At 39.9% G+C, this 18,035-nt stretch overlaps 1 protein-coding gene across 39 annotated transcripts in view; it reads right to left on the bottom strand.

Annotated features, from left to right (window-relative positions):
• Positions 1-18,035, bottom strand: part of RIMS2 (regulating synaptic membrane exocytosis 2) — an 884,385-nt gene that overhangs the window by 465,179 nt on the left and 401,171 nt on the right. For 38 of the 39 annotated variants that reach the window (XR_003999196.1, XR_003999198.1, XR_003999197.1 and 35 more), the window contains one exon: positions 7,096-8,021. Coding sequence is in view for 36 of the 39 variants with exons in the window: in XM_030553644.1 (XP_030409504.1) it covers positions 7,096-8,021 (926 nt within the window). In the remaining 3 variants the exon portion in view is untranslated. Of the gene's footprint in view, positions 1-7,095; positions 8,022-13,552; positions 13,593-18,035 lie in introns of those variants that run through there. The other variant, XM_030553669.1, reaches the window with a different exon arrangement.

Below are 18,035 nucleotides of genomic sequence, written 5' to 3'. Positions count from 1 at the left end.
GGGAGTGGAAGGACAGTGCCACAGGCGAGAGCACCGTGCAGAGCCTTCTGGCTGCCCGCCTAGGAGCTGGACCTGCTGGCCACTTCCAGGGTGCTGCGTGGTGCCAGGACTGGCAAGGAGCATGCCTTAGGCCTGTTGTGCTGCTGACTGGTAGCCATGCCAGGTAAACCCATGCCCCAACCCCCTGCCCCAGCCCTAAGCCCCCCCCCAAACCCAGAGCCGCCTCCTGTACCTCAAACCCCCCACATCCCCAGTCCCACCTCAGAGCCTGTACCCCCAGCCCAGAGCCAAGACCCCCTCCCATACTCCAACCCCTGTGTTAACCCACAGCCCCCTCCCACATTCCAAATCCATTGGCCTCACCTCCCAGCCTGGAGCCCCTTTCTGCACCCCAAACCCCTCATCCCCAGCCCCACCCCACAGCCCACATTTCCAGACAGAGCTCTCACACCCTGCACACTCCAATCCCCTGCCTCAGCCTAGTGAAAGTGAATGAGGGTGGGGGAGAGTGAGCCACGAAGGGAGGGGGAAGGTAGTGAACAGGAGAGTGGGGGTTCAGGGAAGGGATGGGGCTACAGTGTTCAGTTTTGTGCGATTAGGAAGTTGGCAACCCTATGCCTCCTTGAACAAATGGCAAAGTATTTGGCATATGGAACCCACAGATCTTCCTAGATCCCAGTGAAACTTGGGGGATCTAACAGAGCCTAGCACCAAATACACAGAAGCCCTGTACCACTGCACTGAGTCCCAGTCCCTCAAGCTTCTTTAACAGCATGGCTTAATTTCCGAGTGGTCACTGCCCTAAGAATGTGTCTCCCCACACCCTCAGGGTTTTAACATTGCAAGATGGAATCCACTTAAGTTAATGCTGACATAGATAGTCAACATAACTTAGACTGAGAATCACTTCGAGTGAGGTTGGAATGGAGACTGCTGGAGAGACTGTCCATATCTTGGCCCAGCTCTAACTCCTTCCAGGCACAGATTCTGAGCTCACTTTGGATGATTATGGGAATCATATCTGCAGCAATAGTGGCAGTTCCCATTCCACTGAATGCAAGCAGAATGGTCAGTTTCTCCCAAAAGCTACTATTAGGGCCTATATTATTTTTTACAAATGTTACAAATAAATAGTACTACCAGTAAGTTCTTTCTAGGACTGCACACTGGGGAAGAAGTGAGAGTCTCATTGTTCACTTTGCCACAGTTAATACTGTGACAGCTTTTAACGTTATGAACATTGTCTCTCAGGGGCTTGTAACTAGGGTCTAAAAATTGGTGTAATCTTGAGAGCTTTCTTTGGGTTTCTTGCTTCTTAAAACCAATTTAAAGCACACCTAAACATGCACCTTGTTAGACAGAGAGACAGTGGATGAGGTAATATCTTCTTTTGGACCAACTTCCGCTGGTGAGAGAGAGAAGCTTTCTAGCCACACAGAGCTCTTCATTTCTTCATGTTGTGAAAAAAGGAAGCAAAACTTAAAAGCAACATCTACTTTCTGAACAAATTCAAGGAACAAAATATCATCCCCTGAGGTCTTACTATCTATAACCCTCTGAGATCCACCTTGTCTCTCTAATATCCTGAGACTAAGATTGCTACAGCTACCCTGCATTCACCTTGTTCTAAAACCATACAATTAAAAAAAATAGTTTAGTGGTTTAGGATCTTTTTTTTACAACTCACATATGATTTGATAAGAACATTGACATCTGAGGAATTGTTTTTATCTAACTAGCTAATAGCTTTTGCTCCTGTAATTTAGGAAAAATATAAATGTGTGTAATATTTAGGTTCCAAATAAATATTCCTGCTGTACATATTCTAAACCTTTGTTATCTGAAATGGCATATGTATTTCCTATTTAAAGTTCCCATTTAGAATTGCACAGAAGGGAAGTCTGCCCTCCAGATATGGCCTTTTGACAGCAGACAGTCTGCTACATCTTCCCCTCAGGACTGACAGCAGTATTGAAAAGGCAAGCATGACCTAGCAATCTCATGGACCCGAGATGTGCAGAAAATGAGAGTGAAGGCTGCATGAATCTCAGACCCTGTCCTCAGTTGGATCCCACTGCTCCTGACCTCTCCTCCCAATTAATGACAGCACCTGACCAGTTCCCATATTCACTCTACGATTTGTTAAGGGAGCAGAGTGGAAGTTGCAGCTTCTTGTGCTGACAGTAACTTAAAAGGCAAATTGCACTGAAAGCTCTAATGCCCTGACAGGGAAGTTACTGTATTCAGCAACTTTGTGTTCCCCACAAACCTACCCTACTCTAGTTGAATTAGCCATATCCCACCTGGCAGTAATGGAGTTGAACTTCTATATGGGAGCTGGATAGATAGGGGCTAGAGGCAGTGGCGCACTGGTGGAGAACACTACCACCTTTTTCCTGCACATATTCTCTAACTTCTCACCTTCCTCTACACAATTAGGTTACAGTTATGACGCCCTGCCCCAGTTTCAAACTGCCTACTGCACCCTAACTCCCGCCCAGACCCCAACCCCATCACCACCCCTATCTCTACCCCTTTCCCCAGGACAGAACTCTCTCCCGCACCCAAACTCCCACCTGGAGCCCACACCCCCATCCCGCACTCCAAACCCTCACTCCATCCCTGAGCCCCCTCCACACTCGGAACCCCTCAGGACTCCCAGCCTGGAGGCCACTCCTACACCCCAAACTCTCAGCCCTGGTTCAGGATTGGTTTCCGTCTACCTGCTCTAGACCAAACAGCTATGCAAGAGCAGGCTTAGAGAGACAGGGCATATGTGGTGCTGCATCTTCTGGGAGAAGCAAGCCCAAAGGCACCCCAAACCTGGGCTGGGGACTGATCTAGGGAGCAGGCTGAGGCATAGCTACAGCCAGGTTGGGAGAGTGGCCCAGACCCAGCAAGGGAACCTTGACCACCATAGTAACTATAGAGACAGATATCAGACAATATAGCAGAGACCTTGGTTCATTTTAAATTTTCTTATTTTGCCATGTTTGTAATTACTTTTAAGAAAAAGGAAGTAGAATGGAATTCTAAAGGAAAGGCTGATGTCCTTGCCTTAATTTTTATCATGAAACTTGATCAGCTTTAAGTTTAAAAACTCAGGGGTAGGATAGGGAAACAAACGTAATGCCTTGTTTTAAATCATACAATTTACCATTATTTATATATTTTGACATCTAGTTAGAAAGTGAAGCACACTGATAAATCTAACACATACTCTAGTATTATATATAGACACTATACTTCATTGCCAGAATATTAACATAGACTAAGTTCCATAAAATGTTTTGTATTTGTATATTCCCTTACCTTCATTGACTGAGATTAAACCCAATACTGAAAACCAAAGACATTCAATACTCCTGTAAGCACTCATCCTGCAGCCGTTACATGCACACAGAGCCAGCCTTTCAGGCCTATGGCTGTAGGTCATAACTGCTTTTGGGCCTAATGGCAATGCTAATTTTCTCAAAAAAAAAAAAAAAAGTCAGTTTCTAGCCCCTTCCCATACAAGGGACTGCCCTGAAAAAGTAAAATGACTGGAAGAGGTGAAAGTTTGTCAGTGCAACTTTTCCTAAGGTTTGCAAGTTATTCATGGAATTCATTGGCAGGTGTTTGGGGCCTGCAAAAACTCGTATCCACAGATCACTCAATTCTGAAAGGACACTGGAACAATTCTTAGATGTAAGAGGCTGCTACAGCAAGCTCTGTCATAGCAAGATTTGACATCTGAGCAGGTTCTTCTGTTTAGCTGCCAATATTGCCTGTGGTGAAAAGCCAGGAGAGCTCAGCAACCCAAGAGATGGCCTTGTGCAGTGGACCAACCATACAACTCAGAGACAAAAATACTACTGTATTCTAATCCTAGTTCTCACACCACCTGCCTCTGTGACCGCAATCAAGTCACTTACATGTTCTGCCTTAAGCTCTGATGATCCTTGAACAAAGGGACGTAAAATCTGTCCTAATGGAATGGTTGATGATTCCCCTGGTGTGGGAAATCCTTAGAGAGCATAAAGCAAGCATATTTTATTTGGGGCAAATTTTGTTGGAGCAGCCAAGACATTTGGAAAACTTGCTATTTTAAAAATATTGCAATAGAAGGGGTTTAGGTAGGTTTTTATGGAGAATTCCCTGTGACAGATGCTTGCATAGGATTCTGAGTGAAGGTTTTAAATCCAGCGAGAATGCTTGCTGTTCATGAAAATAATTACTCAAGTAGTATGTGCTATATAGTATGTGAATTAACTCACTCAAGGTCAACTCATAAAACAGTTTTTATTCTCATGACATTTTTGTAGGAATTACATTTCTTTGATAGCCAAGACCCTTTGATTCCAGAGAATTCTAGTATTATCTAGTATTATATCATATTTCCCAAGATACACTAAGTGCACATTTAATTAATATTTTCATTCTAGACACTAGATTGGGTCATCTCCCTGCTAGGATAAGTCATAAACATTAAGGATGAAATCTTGACTCCCCTGAAGTCAATGGGAATGTTGCTATTGATTTAAAGGGGGCCAGGCTTTCACTCCAGAAATTTAAATGTAAATCCTACTGTACCTAACTGTATAATTTGATTCTTGGAACCAGAATTTGTGTAAGCCCCAGAGCTAGACTTATAGGGATGGAACTCTCTGTTTCCCCATGTAACCTAGCCCTGGTTGCCACCATCAATATCTATCTGAGGGACTACATGTATAAATGTCATTGACTTCATTGGGTAAGTTCAGCTGAGTTATTCAGATCTTTACTGTCATAACTGAGATAAGATTTAGGTCTCAATATCTGTAATGCTATTTGTATCATAAGATTGTATGATTGTCACTCTGTGTGTCAACTCTGAAGCCTAGAATGTGTATTGAGCCAGAGTGAAGCTGCAAGCATGGTTTAGAGCTCTTTTTGTTCAAAATATCATTGATTTCAGTTATCACTGGGCTCTGCGGTCTGTTACTGTCCAATTTTTAAGTTCTCAACCCTTTGGGCTTCACACATAGCCCTTGTGCAGTGTACAGCTTCAGTAAGCATGCATTTATCATGCTGAGTCCTAGACTATTGTGACATCAAAGGTAACTCAATCAACCATCACCCTTACTCTACAACTAATTTTGCAGGCAACAATTGCATCAGTTGTATGAAGGAGACGGCACAGATGGGAGATTACTTGGCCCAGTTGCCACACCTATGCAACAGCATGGGATTTCAGTTTCTGGATAATAATAATAGCAGTAAGTTTCCTGATCTCAACTCACAAAACTGGCTAGGTGTTGCCACTCTGTAAAAGGCAAACTGGGATGAATGTTGTAGTTTCCTATTCCTAGCAGTTAATATTTTGCACACTACTATTAAAGAACCCAAAATATTTATGAGCAGTTAGGTGAAGATAAAATTATGACTCTTTGAAATAATGTTCATAAAAAGTAAGTTAAAAAGTGAATACAATCATTATACTTTATACCAACACAGAAAATGTATGAAGTTAAGTGATATAAATATTAGCTTGATTCTTCTCTTACACTAGTTTTATATTTGTGTATTATATTGGTTTCTGTGGAGTGCCTCCTATTTACACCGATGTATGTGAGAGGATTATTAGACCCTCTTTCTACCAAAGAAAAAACATCTGCCAGTTTTGGTGGGGATATCAAAAACAATCTGTGGGGGAAAAAATGGTAATTTTTTATGCTGGACAATATTTAGCACAGGGTTTCTCAAACACCCAAAATCCCACCCAGAGCCCACACCCTATACGCTCTCCCACACCCCAAACCCCTGCCCCAGCCCTGAGCCCCCTCCCACACTCCGAGCCCCTTGGCCGCAGTCCAGACCCCACACCCCCTGCTGGAGCCCTCACCCCTCTGTACCTCAACCCCCAACCCCAGCCGAGATCCCCCTCCTGCACCCCAAACCCCTCATCCCAAGCCCCAGCCCTGAGCCCATACCCACAACTGGAGTCCTCACCCTTCTGTACCTCAATCCCTTGCCGCAGCCCACATCCCCCTTCCGCACCCCAAACCCCTCATCCCCAGCCCTGAGCCCACACCCCCATCTGGAGCCCTCACCCCTCCCACACCCCAACCCCTGGCCCCAGCCCGGAGCCCCCTCCCACACTCCAAAACCAGCCCAGTGAAAATGAGCGAGTGAGCAAGGGTGGGGGGCAGTGAGTGGGGGCATGGCCTTTGAGAAGGGGCTGGGCAGGGATGGAGCCTCAGGAAAGGGACGTGGCAGGGGTGTTCAGTTTTCTGCAATCAGAAAGTTGGCAACCGTAAGCACTACTGAGACTCCCAGTCCAGCTTTGCTATTCTGATTTTTCATCTGCTTTTTACAGCAACATATTTAAATCATTTTAGTCTGTAATGGTGAAGAAATGTTATTTTGTAACATTAGATAAATATAGCCATTTTTGCATGTGCCTAACAAACAGACAAATTGACTTCCTGATACACAAGTCAGATAAGCATTTCTGCTTCAGGAACATAAAATTTGTGTGTATGTCTTCTCTGAAGCACCATCCATACCAACCACTAACCTTCACCTCCTCGCCTCTCAGCTACATAGATTCACATATTTAACAAACAGGGGTCATATTTTTCCCTTTCTTTTATCTACGCAACCACACTGATATCACTCAGCTTTCACAAGCGTAACTGAAGGAAGAATTTGGTCCTAAATGTTTTACTGTTTCAGCTAACATCATTAAAAATGTAGCCTTTTGACAGTTTTGTGATTTCATCCAGTCATTTGACCAAGAAAATCTTATGTGACAACACAACCCAGATACTTGAAAGAGTTAACTGAAAGATTCAACAGGCACAGTTGTCCCTGTCAAAAATGAGTAGCATATTCAAATGAATTTATAAACTGTAATGTTCTGCTCCATGTTACCCTTACTGCAATTTGTCATTAAACATATTTCAGAATAAAAAAACAAAGCAAAAAAAACCCCACCATGTGAAACTGAAAACCACTTGGAAACAGCTATAGATCACATGATTCAATCAAGTATATTAAATAAGATAAAATACAATGGAATAAACAATGATCCATATTAAATATTGAAATAGTAAAAAAAAAATTAAGTCTTACCTTTTTCACTAACACTTTCACTTTCAATCTCTACATCATCACAGCTCGTATATTCTGGAGTAGAAGCCAATTCTTCTTCTGAGCTGCTCAATGAAACCTGACGCATTTTACTTCCCTTTTTTGTTTTGTGTGGCTTTGGTGGTGGAGGTCTGACTGACTCAGACTGATCTGAGCTGAGTGAATCATTCCTTAACATGGTTTCCATTTTTTCACGTTTTGTTTTCCGTACAGCAGAACTGGGATCCAAATGGTGCTGTTTCCTTAATGAATCAGTGCGCCTCATGTCTGGCCTATCGAAAGGAATTGGACTCCTCCTAGGTGTTGGAGGGCTATGATTTGTTGTCCTTTGACGGTTGGGACTTGGTCCCTGAGCCTCTCGAGTTCTTTCCACAGAATATGAACGTTGGTTTTCCATGGCAGCTCTGCGCTCAGATATAGATCTTTGCCTTGACGGTCGTTCCATCCTCAGCATAGATATCCGGGACTCCTCCAGTTCAGTGTTTGCCAACGAGACATCACTGTGTCTTCGTTCATGGCGTGCTCGGGATACTTCAGCATGGATACGCATTTGTTCCTCATATGGTTGTGGTTTGACAGGATAACGAGCCAAATTAGGATCACTTCGGTATCGTGCCTGGTACTCCTCTTCTCGCCTCTGCCTCTCATAGTCCTCTCTGTTCTGCAATTCATCTTCCTCTACAGAACACTCCTTGGAACGTCTGTGACTTCTTCTGTTAGAATCTCTGTAGTCACCAAGTTCAGGTTCTTCATACAGCTGAGACCCATGCTGTGATCGCCTATCAGTATAATCTGATGGTGACCTTGGCATTGCACTGTCTGATGTAGCATACTGTGAATATTCGTCTCTCTCGTCTCTTTGGTCGTATCTTCTATTCTGATCTCTCGATACTGATGGGCTTCTTTTCCTAAGTAAACAAAGACAAACAACAGGTAAGAAAATTCTGTTGATACTTCCAATAGCATAAATATATCTGTTACTTTAAATGGATTTAGAAGGTACTGTGGTCAGCAGATTCAAACACAATCATTCCACTGATTTCTTTTCTGATTGCAAGTATGCTTGCACCTCTTTTATTTACTTTTATTTTTTGAAGAAACTTAATGAGAGTATGCCACGTTGTGTATTTATTGAAGGTTCATAATTCACTGAAGCCAAAAATGTTACGAAGAAAAATGTTAATGTTGTAATAATTAAACATTTTAAAAATAGAATGTAAGTACTTACACCACTTCTATAGCGTAACCATTTTACAAACTTCTATATTTCCTGGTGTAAATTTCAAGCCAATGAGATTTCACACCTGCCTCGGTAATTTGTTCTACTGTTCAACTACTCTTACAGTTAGGATTTCTTCTAATAGTTAACCTAAATCTCCCTTTCTGAAATTTAAGCTCATTACTTCTTGTTCTGTCCTCAGGGGTAAAGAAAAACAATTTATTACCCTCCTCTGTTTAGCAACCTTTTATGTACCTGAAGACTGTTTTGTCCCCACTCAGTCTTCTCTTCTCCAGTCTAAAGAAATTCATTTTTTCCCAATCTTTCCTTGTAGGCCATGTTTTCTAGACCTTTAATCATTTTTGTTGCTCTCTTCTGGAGTTTCTCCAATTTATCCACAACTTTACTGAACTGTGGTGCCCATAACTGGACATAATACTCTAACTGAGGCCTTATTAGTGTTGAGTTGCATGGAAGAATTACTTCTTGTGTCTTACTTATGCCACTCCTGCTAATACATCCCAGAATTATGTTTGCTTTTTTTGCAACAGTATTATGTTGTTGACCCATACGTAGTTTGTGATCCACTCTAATCCCCACATCCTTTTCTGCAATAATCCTTCCTACATGATCATTTCCTGTTTCATATTTGTACAATTATTCCTTTCCTACTACAGTATTTTTTATTTTTCCTTAGTGAACTTCATCCTATTTATTTCGGACCATTTCTCCAGTTTGTCAGGATAATTTGAATTTTAATCCTGTCTTTCAAAGTGCTTGCAATCCCTCCTAGCTTGATATTGTCTGAAAACGTTACAAGTATACTCTCTAGGCCATTATCCAAATCATTTATGAAAATATTGAATAGAATCAGACCCAGAACTGATCCCTATAGGACCCACTAAATATGCCCTTCCAACTTGATTGTGATCAATTGATAACTACTCTCTGAGTGTGGTTTTCCAGCCAGTCGTGCACCCACTTTTATGGTAGGTTCATCTAGGCTATATTTATCTAGTTTATGAGAAGGTTGTGAGAGGTAGTATCAAAAGCCTTACTAAAGTCAAGATATACCATATCTACCAATTCTCCGCTATCCACAAGGCTTGTTACCCTGTCAAAGAAGGATATTGGGTTGGCTTGACATGATTTGTTCTTGACAAATCCATGTTGACTCTTATTTATTACCTTATTTTCTTCTAGGTGCTTACAAATTGATTGTTTGCATATTCACTCCATTATCTTTCTGGGTACCAAAGTTAAGCTGACTGGTCCATAATTCCCTGGGTTGTCCTTATTCTCCCTTTTAAAGATAGGTACTGTATTTGCCCTTTTCCAGTCCCCAGTTATGTCTCCCATCCTCCATAAGTTCTCAAAGATAACTGCTAATGCTTAGGGATCTCATCAGCAAGTTCCTTAAGTATTCTGGGATGTATTTCATCAAGCCCTGCCCATTTAACTTGTCTTAGAAATTCTTAACTTGTTCCTTCCCTATTTTAGCTTCAGATCCTACCCCATTTACACTGATGTTCTCTATGTTAGTCATCCGATCAATCATAATTTTTTAGGTGAAAATGAAACAAAAAAAGGCATTTAAAACTTCGGTCATCACTGTGTTTTCTGTTACTGTCTTTACATCCTCATTTAGTAATGGGCCTACCCTGTCCCTGGTCTTCCTCTTGCTTCCCATATATTCAGAAAATGCTTTCTTGTTACCCTTTATGTCCCTAACTAGTTTAATCTCATTTTGTGCTTTGGTCTTTTAAATTTTATCACTCCGTGCACGGTGTTATTTTTTTATATTCATCCTTTCTAATTTGAACTAGTTTCCATTTCTTGTATGATTCTTTTCTGAGTTTCAGGTCATCGAGGATCTTTGGGTTAAGCCAGGGCAGTGTCTTACTATACTTCCTATCTTTCCTATTCATAGGCATAGTTTGCTCTTGTGCCCTTAATAATGTTGCTCTAAAAAAATTATCACTTCTCCTGAACCCTTTTTTTCCCTTGGACTTGCTTCCTAGGGGATCTTTCCTACCAAGTCTTTGAATTTGCTAAAGCCTGCATTCTTGAAGTCCATTGTCTTTATTTTGCTGTTTTCCCTCCTACCATTCATAATCTTTGATCCCTTCTTGGTCTCACAGTGAACCCAAACAGGTGCCTAGCCCTGTGACTTTTCCTCTCTCAGGGTGGAATCACACCTTATCTCTCTAATATCCTGGGACCAATATGGCTACAACACCACCTTATATATCTGTTGTTATTTTTAGATTACAAGCTAATTCCCACTGATCATTATGAACTTCCATCTAATCCATTCTTTGCAGTAACTACTTTTAAGGTGTCTTATAAAAATCCTTCATTTTGCTCCCCCATTACTTACAGAAGTACACTGGCACATTCAAAGCTAATATGGCCTTGAGAATGTGTCAATAATTCTGATGTGCAACATCCAACTATCAGGTCAAAAAGGCAATCTTTGTGGTAATTTTTCTGAAAATTAACACGTTTTGAAAAGGTCACCATTTGATTGTAAAGTGAGCACAGGCAGCTTGATTTCTGCTCCTTTTAATTAATAAAAATAAATAAACATATATATAGTATTTTTCAACTTCCAAGTACTTCACAAATATTATATTTAAACATGTATGTGAGGCACATTACATAAATATTATCCCAATTTTCCAGATGTGAAAGCTGAAACAGATTAAAGATGAACTGTAAAGAAAAAAATCCTAACAACCTTCACATATGTTTGCTATTAATTCACACTAACATGTTTTTAAAGCTTTCCCTTTTTTTCCGCCAGATCTAAGACATTTAGCTGTGCGTCCCATCCTTACCTTCATATCGGGGGAAAACTTGTTTACAGTAAGGTAGTGACATCACTAGTACCATAGAAATTCAAATAGCTCAGCTGTAATCTGACCTCCTCTGCTCAAACAGTCAATTTACTTGATTCCCATCCCCACACCAAAATAGGCTGAGATAAGTTTCCATTAAATTTAAAAAAGTGAATACACTCAAAAATCCCTTGCAATTCACCAATACTGCAGTATAAAGGATATCTATATCACATTCAGAAATTGTGCTCAGCACTCTCTAGCTCCCAGTTGTGTGTTCAGACCATCATACAGCTCAATTCATTGGTTATCATCTTATTTTGTACTACATACACTACAGGAAGTGTTGAAAAAGTTATGCTTGTAACCCATGTAAAAATAACAGTTGGGCACTACATTTATCTACACAGGCTTACAGTTTTCACACAGGTGAGATGTTATTGCATAGCTAAACATAAAAAGAAATACTTGGTTTAGCCTGGACTATAGTCATCTATTCACAAATACAATAATTAATTGCCTAGTTGCATAGTCTAGTTATGATTACCAAAAAGTTTGCTCTTCATTTCCTACAAACCAAATTACTGAGAAACAAATATAATTTTAATAATCAATGTAAAAATGTTTGCATCATACATAATGTAACAGAATTAGAAAGATGATGGATTTACCTTGTTAGGGGTTTTGTGTGTATGTTTATTGTTGTAAAAAGATTATTTTTTCAGGATTTTCAAAGATATAAATATTTCAGTGTTATAGATCTGACAAATTATGCTTAGTATCTATAAAGAATTAAAAGGAATTTCTTGGGACAGATTATTTCTGTTCCTAGCATTAGAAAAACTAGGTTTTTTTTTAATCACAGGTGCCATTGTTTTGGTAAAGAGAAAATGCCATTTCAACACTGTATAAATGAGCATGCAACCAGAGGAGAACATTGATAATAATGAGCATTGACGAATATGCAATATGTACAAAACAAATTTACTTACATGTTTTCAAAATATATTTTCCGTACACAAATGAGTTACTTTGAAGTAATATGAAAACTGTACCTGCTCAGTATTATTTTATCATCAGCATTGCCAACCTCAAGAGATCAAAAATTAGGTCAGCACCTCAAAAACTGTAAGATTTTTTTTAAATTGTGGTTTTAGTTGGTCTTTTTTACTTTTTAACTCCCCTCAATTCCTCTATCAACATGGGTGATAATTTCAGGTTGAAATTATACACCTCTCCTTGGCTGCCCAGATGGTGACATCATTTACCTTATCCTCATCCCTGAGATAGGAAATGGATGACAGTTTCCCTATTACCATTTTAACTCAGCAGCAATCTTCTCTGCTTCCTACTGTCCAAAGACTTCTGTAGCTGGGCTATCAAGGAAAACCACTTCTCTGGTCACCCCTTCTCATGCCTTCTACTGCCTTTCTGTGTTATAAGGCTCAGGGCTCAGTGGCAGAGCAGGTCTGTGTCCTTAGTCACAAGGCTCATACAGATTTCTGGCCTTGTGCACAGCCCTGGAAACTGTGGTATTGTGAAAGTTTCTCCTTCAGGCAATAAACTCCCATGACTCATAATCAGTTTGTGAGAACTGGCAACACTGCCTTCCACTGGCTGCTCAGAGGGATTCTCCTTGCCCACCACTACCATCAGGCTGAGGGAACTGCCATTCTGTGCCCTCCGTCTCCCACCCCCATCATTGCACCCTCTCAGCTTCCCTCCTGCCCCCACATTCCTCTGCATCCCATTCTCCTGCAACCCCCAAATCTTCCTCCTGCTCCCCCCAGTGCCCTGCTCCTCCTCAAAATCCTCATCTGCCTTTCACAATGTCCTACTACCTGCTGCTCCCCACTAGGGTTGCCAATTTTGGCTGGATGTATTCCTGGAAGTTTAAAGATTATGTCATGTGATGAAAGATTAATCTTTAATTCCTGGAGATTCCAGGACAATCCTGGAAGGTTGGCAACCCTAACACAGTCCCTGTGTCCTGTTCAGCCTCTTGAACCATAGAATGGCACCATTTTGCTTATGGGCATGCTTCAATCTCACTGAAAACAGGAGGCAGCAGCCATCTTTATTAAGGACAGCCTCACTTCCACATTCAGTTACAGTAAAACTTGTCTTAGTAACAACCTCTGAAAAGAAACTACCTGTCCCAAATGACTACTTGCAAAGGCCATAGAACTTTCCACCCTATAATTTAACTGTGAAGAAATTGTGAAGAGCAACCACCTGTCATCTATGACCAGAGACCACATTTTCTTACTCTCTTCAGAGCTGGGCAGAGCCAGTAGCTGCCGCTCTCCAGCCACCCAGCTCTGAAGGCAGTTCCACCAGCAGCAGCAGCAGCGCAGAAGTAAGGGTGACAATACTATACCTTTTAAGAGAGACATCCTCTTACAAGTGACTGCTTCTGCTAACTCCCATGAGTGATCACTCTTGGCAGGTTTTATTGTAGGCTGTAGGGAAATGGTGGCCATCTTGCAGGCTTCAGCCCCATGGACATCATAGGAGATGGTGGCCATGAATAAGGGAAAAAAATTTCACTAGAATCATGACAAAAATCACAAAAGTTGGCACTATTGTAATCCTCAGAGTGACAAACTAGACACTTTAGAAGCAATGCATGCATCTAGTTCCCTCCAGTTTCCCCTGGAAATCTACAAGGAAAGCTGTACAAGATACAGGGTATTATGCAATTACTTGTAAGAGACCACCCCAGAAAATCCTCAAATATATGGAGCAAATTTTGCTCCTCCTTTATGAGATGATCACTTTTATTTGGTTGCCAATATTTCGGTTCCTTTGAGAGATTGCTTAAGAATGGTTCCAATGCATATAGGTTTTAAGGAACACATTTTAAAGGTATCTAGGTGCTTAAAGATAAAGACAGGCACCTAGTGGGATTTTCAAAAATGCTTAGGTTCCAACCTCCAGTAAGTTGTAAAGAAGTAGCTGAGAAACCATCCTTTAGAGATGTGCAAAAAAAAAAGGGGCCTGGACCTGAGCTGGAGAGATTCAGGACCTTGCACGTTTTGATCCTGAAAGGATGCATAAGACATTTGGGCCCAAGTGACGAAGTGCTAATCAGTGGCACTTGCATGTGTATGCGCAGTACATCCGTATCAGGAAAGAGAAGTAGGGTAGGCCATCCTACTGCCCACTCATGTTTAGCCCTGCTGGCCCTCTGTCAACATGGGGGGTGGCAGGGTTAAAACTGAGTGAGTGGTATTGCAACATGGTACACATGGGGTTGCAGCACTGCTCAGGTTTGGCTTTGCATCATGTCAGAGTGGCTGTGGGGCCAAACCTGAGCAGTGCTGCAACCCCGGTGAACCAGGTTGTAATGCCACTAAGTTTTGGCCCCACACTGCCCCCCTTATCTTGATGGAGAGCTGGTGGGGCCTAACTTGAGTGGTCAGTGGGTTAACCGTAGGACAGCTCTTGCACCAGGGCTACCCCCAGGGCACTTGGCCAGACTCGCCCACTTCCAGCAGCCTGTGTCACCTATCAGAGATGAGGAGGGTGAGCTAGAAGGCAGGGGCTGAGCATTGCATGGACTTGGCAAGTGAGGCACTGGGGCCACTGGCTGCAGTAGGAATGACTCCACAGAAATTAATGGTCTATTCTTGTGTTCCCCCTGATTTTAATTATTCTCCTATGTAGGGTATGGAATCCTCAAGTGCAAATGAGAGTAGAAGCTGAATGCTCAAAACACTACAGATTTTGGACCTAAAGAGAGAGAATCCTGCAGAGTGCAGGAGATCAGGCTGAAATATCCAGGGTCTTTTCTGTGCTTCTACAAGGAGATTCTTTTATCAAAATATTTCCTTGTATTTTCTTTTCCATAGTAATGAATCCAGCCAAATTGTAGTTGTTTTGTAAGTGTTACAAAAGCTGTATCTGTATTAATTTCAGTCATTTTCTCATTCTGTGTACATAATGTTCCTTACACAGTATTGCTGAATCATATTCTACATAAGCAACCATTTGCAAACATTTCAAAAACAGATATTGCTCCAGCTTATTGAGAATATTAACCTCTTCCTGTAAAAATGATTTAAACTACTGGTACTTTCACTTTCACCCCAGACCTCCCTTTTTCCAATTCTTACATACTGTACAGTGCTATATTGCACGGAATCTTTCCTATATCTGTGCTTTTTATTTGGTTTCTCACTCCACTGGGAAATGGGACACATACAGCTGACCATGTGTTTTTTGTGCTGAGTCAATTCAGCAGCCTATAGTGATACACAACAAATATATTCATTTTACAGGCTACTTTAACTAATAGTCCTTTGAATAGACAGTGCTGCAGTTGGTCCAGCATTGAACTGTGTAAGCAAATCACTAAACAAAATTTATCTGAAATATCACTTAATTTCTCAATTCAATTATCTCTTTACAAATCACATTTTATAACAATACCTTGCACCAACGTAATGCTTTCTATCTAAGAATTTTGAGGCAATACGGAGCTAAGTCTGCAATGAAGGTTATAAAATTTACTGAAGCATGAAAAAAATCACACTGCAGTTGCTGATCTGTGTTAGCTTTAACTGGAATAGAGAAAAACACTCACTATGGGCTCAATCTGGTATTAACAGAGTGAAAGGACATTTGTGGTAACAAAATCATTAACATAATGACATTTATCACTGATAACCTCATTTTGAACATGATGCGGTTGCAGAGATATACAAAACAATCTGGACTTTCATTGTGAAATAATATACACCTTATAAAAAAATGCAGCATCCAATACATGTTTATTCCACAATACCACTGATTCTAGGATAATTTAACTTGCGTAGGAAACTGGCTAAACTGAGAAAGAGAAGCTTTGTGCAACCAAAATAATAAAATATTCTGCCATTTTAAGTTAAAGAACCAAAATGACTTTAGACACTCCTTTGTTTGTCTGCAAAGCTTCTAATCTATGATTCCTTCGTTTAAAAATCACAATTTTCAAGTACAAAAATAATATTTTTCTTTATTTCATCAAGAGCATTGCATGTGGGAAAATGATACTGATAATGAAAGATGCTGTAATCATTTTATTGTGACTGATATTTACAACAAATATTATCAATGCTTAACTATTTAACTTAGAGAAATATAAACAGAATTAGCCTCAACAAATGAGCAGAATTATTTTTATAGTTATGAAACATTAAGTTTATAAAATGTCCTCTTTGAAGATCATGTAATAATTTTGAACTGTAGCCCCAAATTATATACTTGGTTTTATTTGAAAGTTCACTAATTTACTATGATTTAGAAAGAAACTGGAAATCACACACACACACACACATTTGTGAATTCACTGTAGCAAATAACTATGAACATAATAACAGACAAATTAATAGTTTCGATACTTTGATCTCATAGTCTTTTTAGTCAGCTTCACAGATGAATACCTACCCCTCATAAGACAGGTAAAATATTCCAGAACTTTTATTTGGTTTTTAGTTATTTGCAAACATTTTCAAAGTTACTGATTTCTATGTTTTATAGCTCTATGAACTGTAGTTGACCTGCTTTTTCCAGAAAACAATTTATTTAACGTTGAATATAATACTAAAATGCTAAATTCCTTTACTAAATTAACTAATCACAATGCACATTGTAATGATTAGGTTCAATCCTGCTCCGATTGCAATCAGTGGGAGAAGAATGAGGCCTTCTACCAATTAAAATATACTAGTAAAATAAAAGATGAGCTAAATAATAATTAAGTGCTCAATGTAAAGGACATCACATGAATAAAAAGGAAGGATGTCCACAAACTATGTACTGAACTATTAAGAAATGGCATTTGAGATACAGAAAAACACTAATATTAATAGTAGAATTCCAAAAGTTTGCATAAACTACAATTAAAACAAATGCAAGGAAATTATATAAGCTGCAGATAATGTCATTCAAGTTAAAATACTGAATTAAAAAATCAGCAAGGGTCTGAGACCTTGCTAAAGACACAAAGGCTATACTCCTGTGCCTAATGCTCAGTACATTATCTTCCAATCCCTGAAATAAATCTTCTGTTTAAAATAAGAAATATTTTCCTAATTTCCCCCAAAATGACAACAAATACTGAGCATAATATATTGTTTTCACAAAGCATATCAGCACCTTTCTTCCTGGCATTACCTTCTGATCAGCCACTGCACATCTGGAAAGTAGGAAGCATCATGATCATGAGAATACATCAATTTCTGTGCTGACTAGCACTTTCATTTAATCCTTCTAGCTTCAGTGTAATCATATGAACAGTCTCTTAATTAGTAGATACAACTTGCTGGATATTTCTTTACTATCCTTTTCCCTCCAAAATACAATTACAAGACATAAGGCATCTAGAAAAAGGTACAGTGTATAAAACAAAACTAATACTAATAATTCAAGACAGAGAGTTGACCCAGTGGGGAAGCTGTTGAGAGTATGAGAGGAGGGCTATAGTTTAATACTGTTATCATGTGCTGTATATAGCTGGAGGTCAAGTAAGAATTTACCCTATAAGGAGGATTATGGTACTTAGCTGATTAGTGCCTTGCTACAGTAGTACTGCCAGCAAAATGTACACTCCAGGCCGAGGCATTTTTTAAAAACTATTCTTACAACTGCCTAATTCTAGTATTTGTATTTAATGGTACATCTGTTCAACCTCTATTATTGTGTTATGATATTTCTCAGATAATAAATAGATAATATTTATTATTTTAAAATATTTGTAGGACAAATTTTGAAATACTTTTTGAAAACTTAGGTTAAAACCAGCTACAGGATCTACTTTAGCTTCATGTGCTGAACATATTATACAACTGAAAATATTCACTTTACATTATTTTTGCTAT

This window comes from Gopherus evgoodei, chromosome 2 (genome assembly GCF_007399415.2).
Source record: "Gopherus evgoodei ecotype Sinaloan lineage chromosome 2, rGopEvg1_v1.p, whole genome shotgun sequence".
NCBI lineage: Eukaryota > Metazoa > Chordata > Testudines > Testudinidae > Gopherus > Gopherus evgoodei.
Note: the sequence above shows the minus strand (reverse complement) of the source record. Positions and strands in the feature narration are given on the sequence as shown.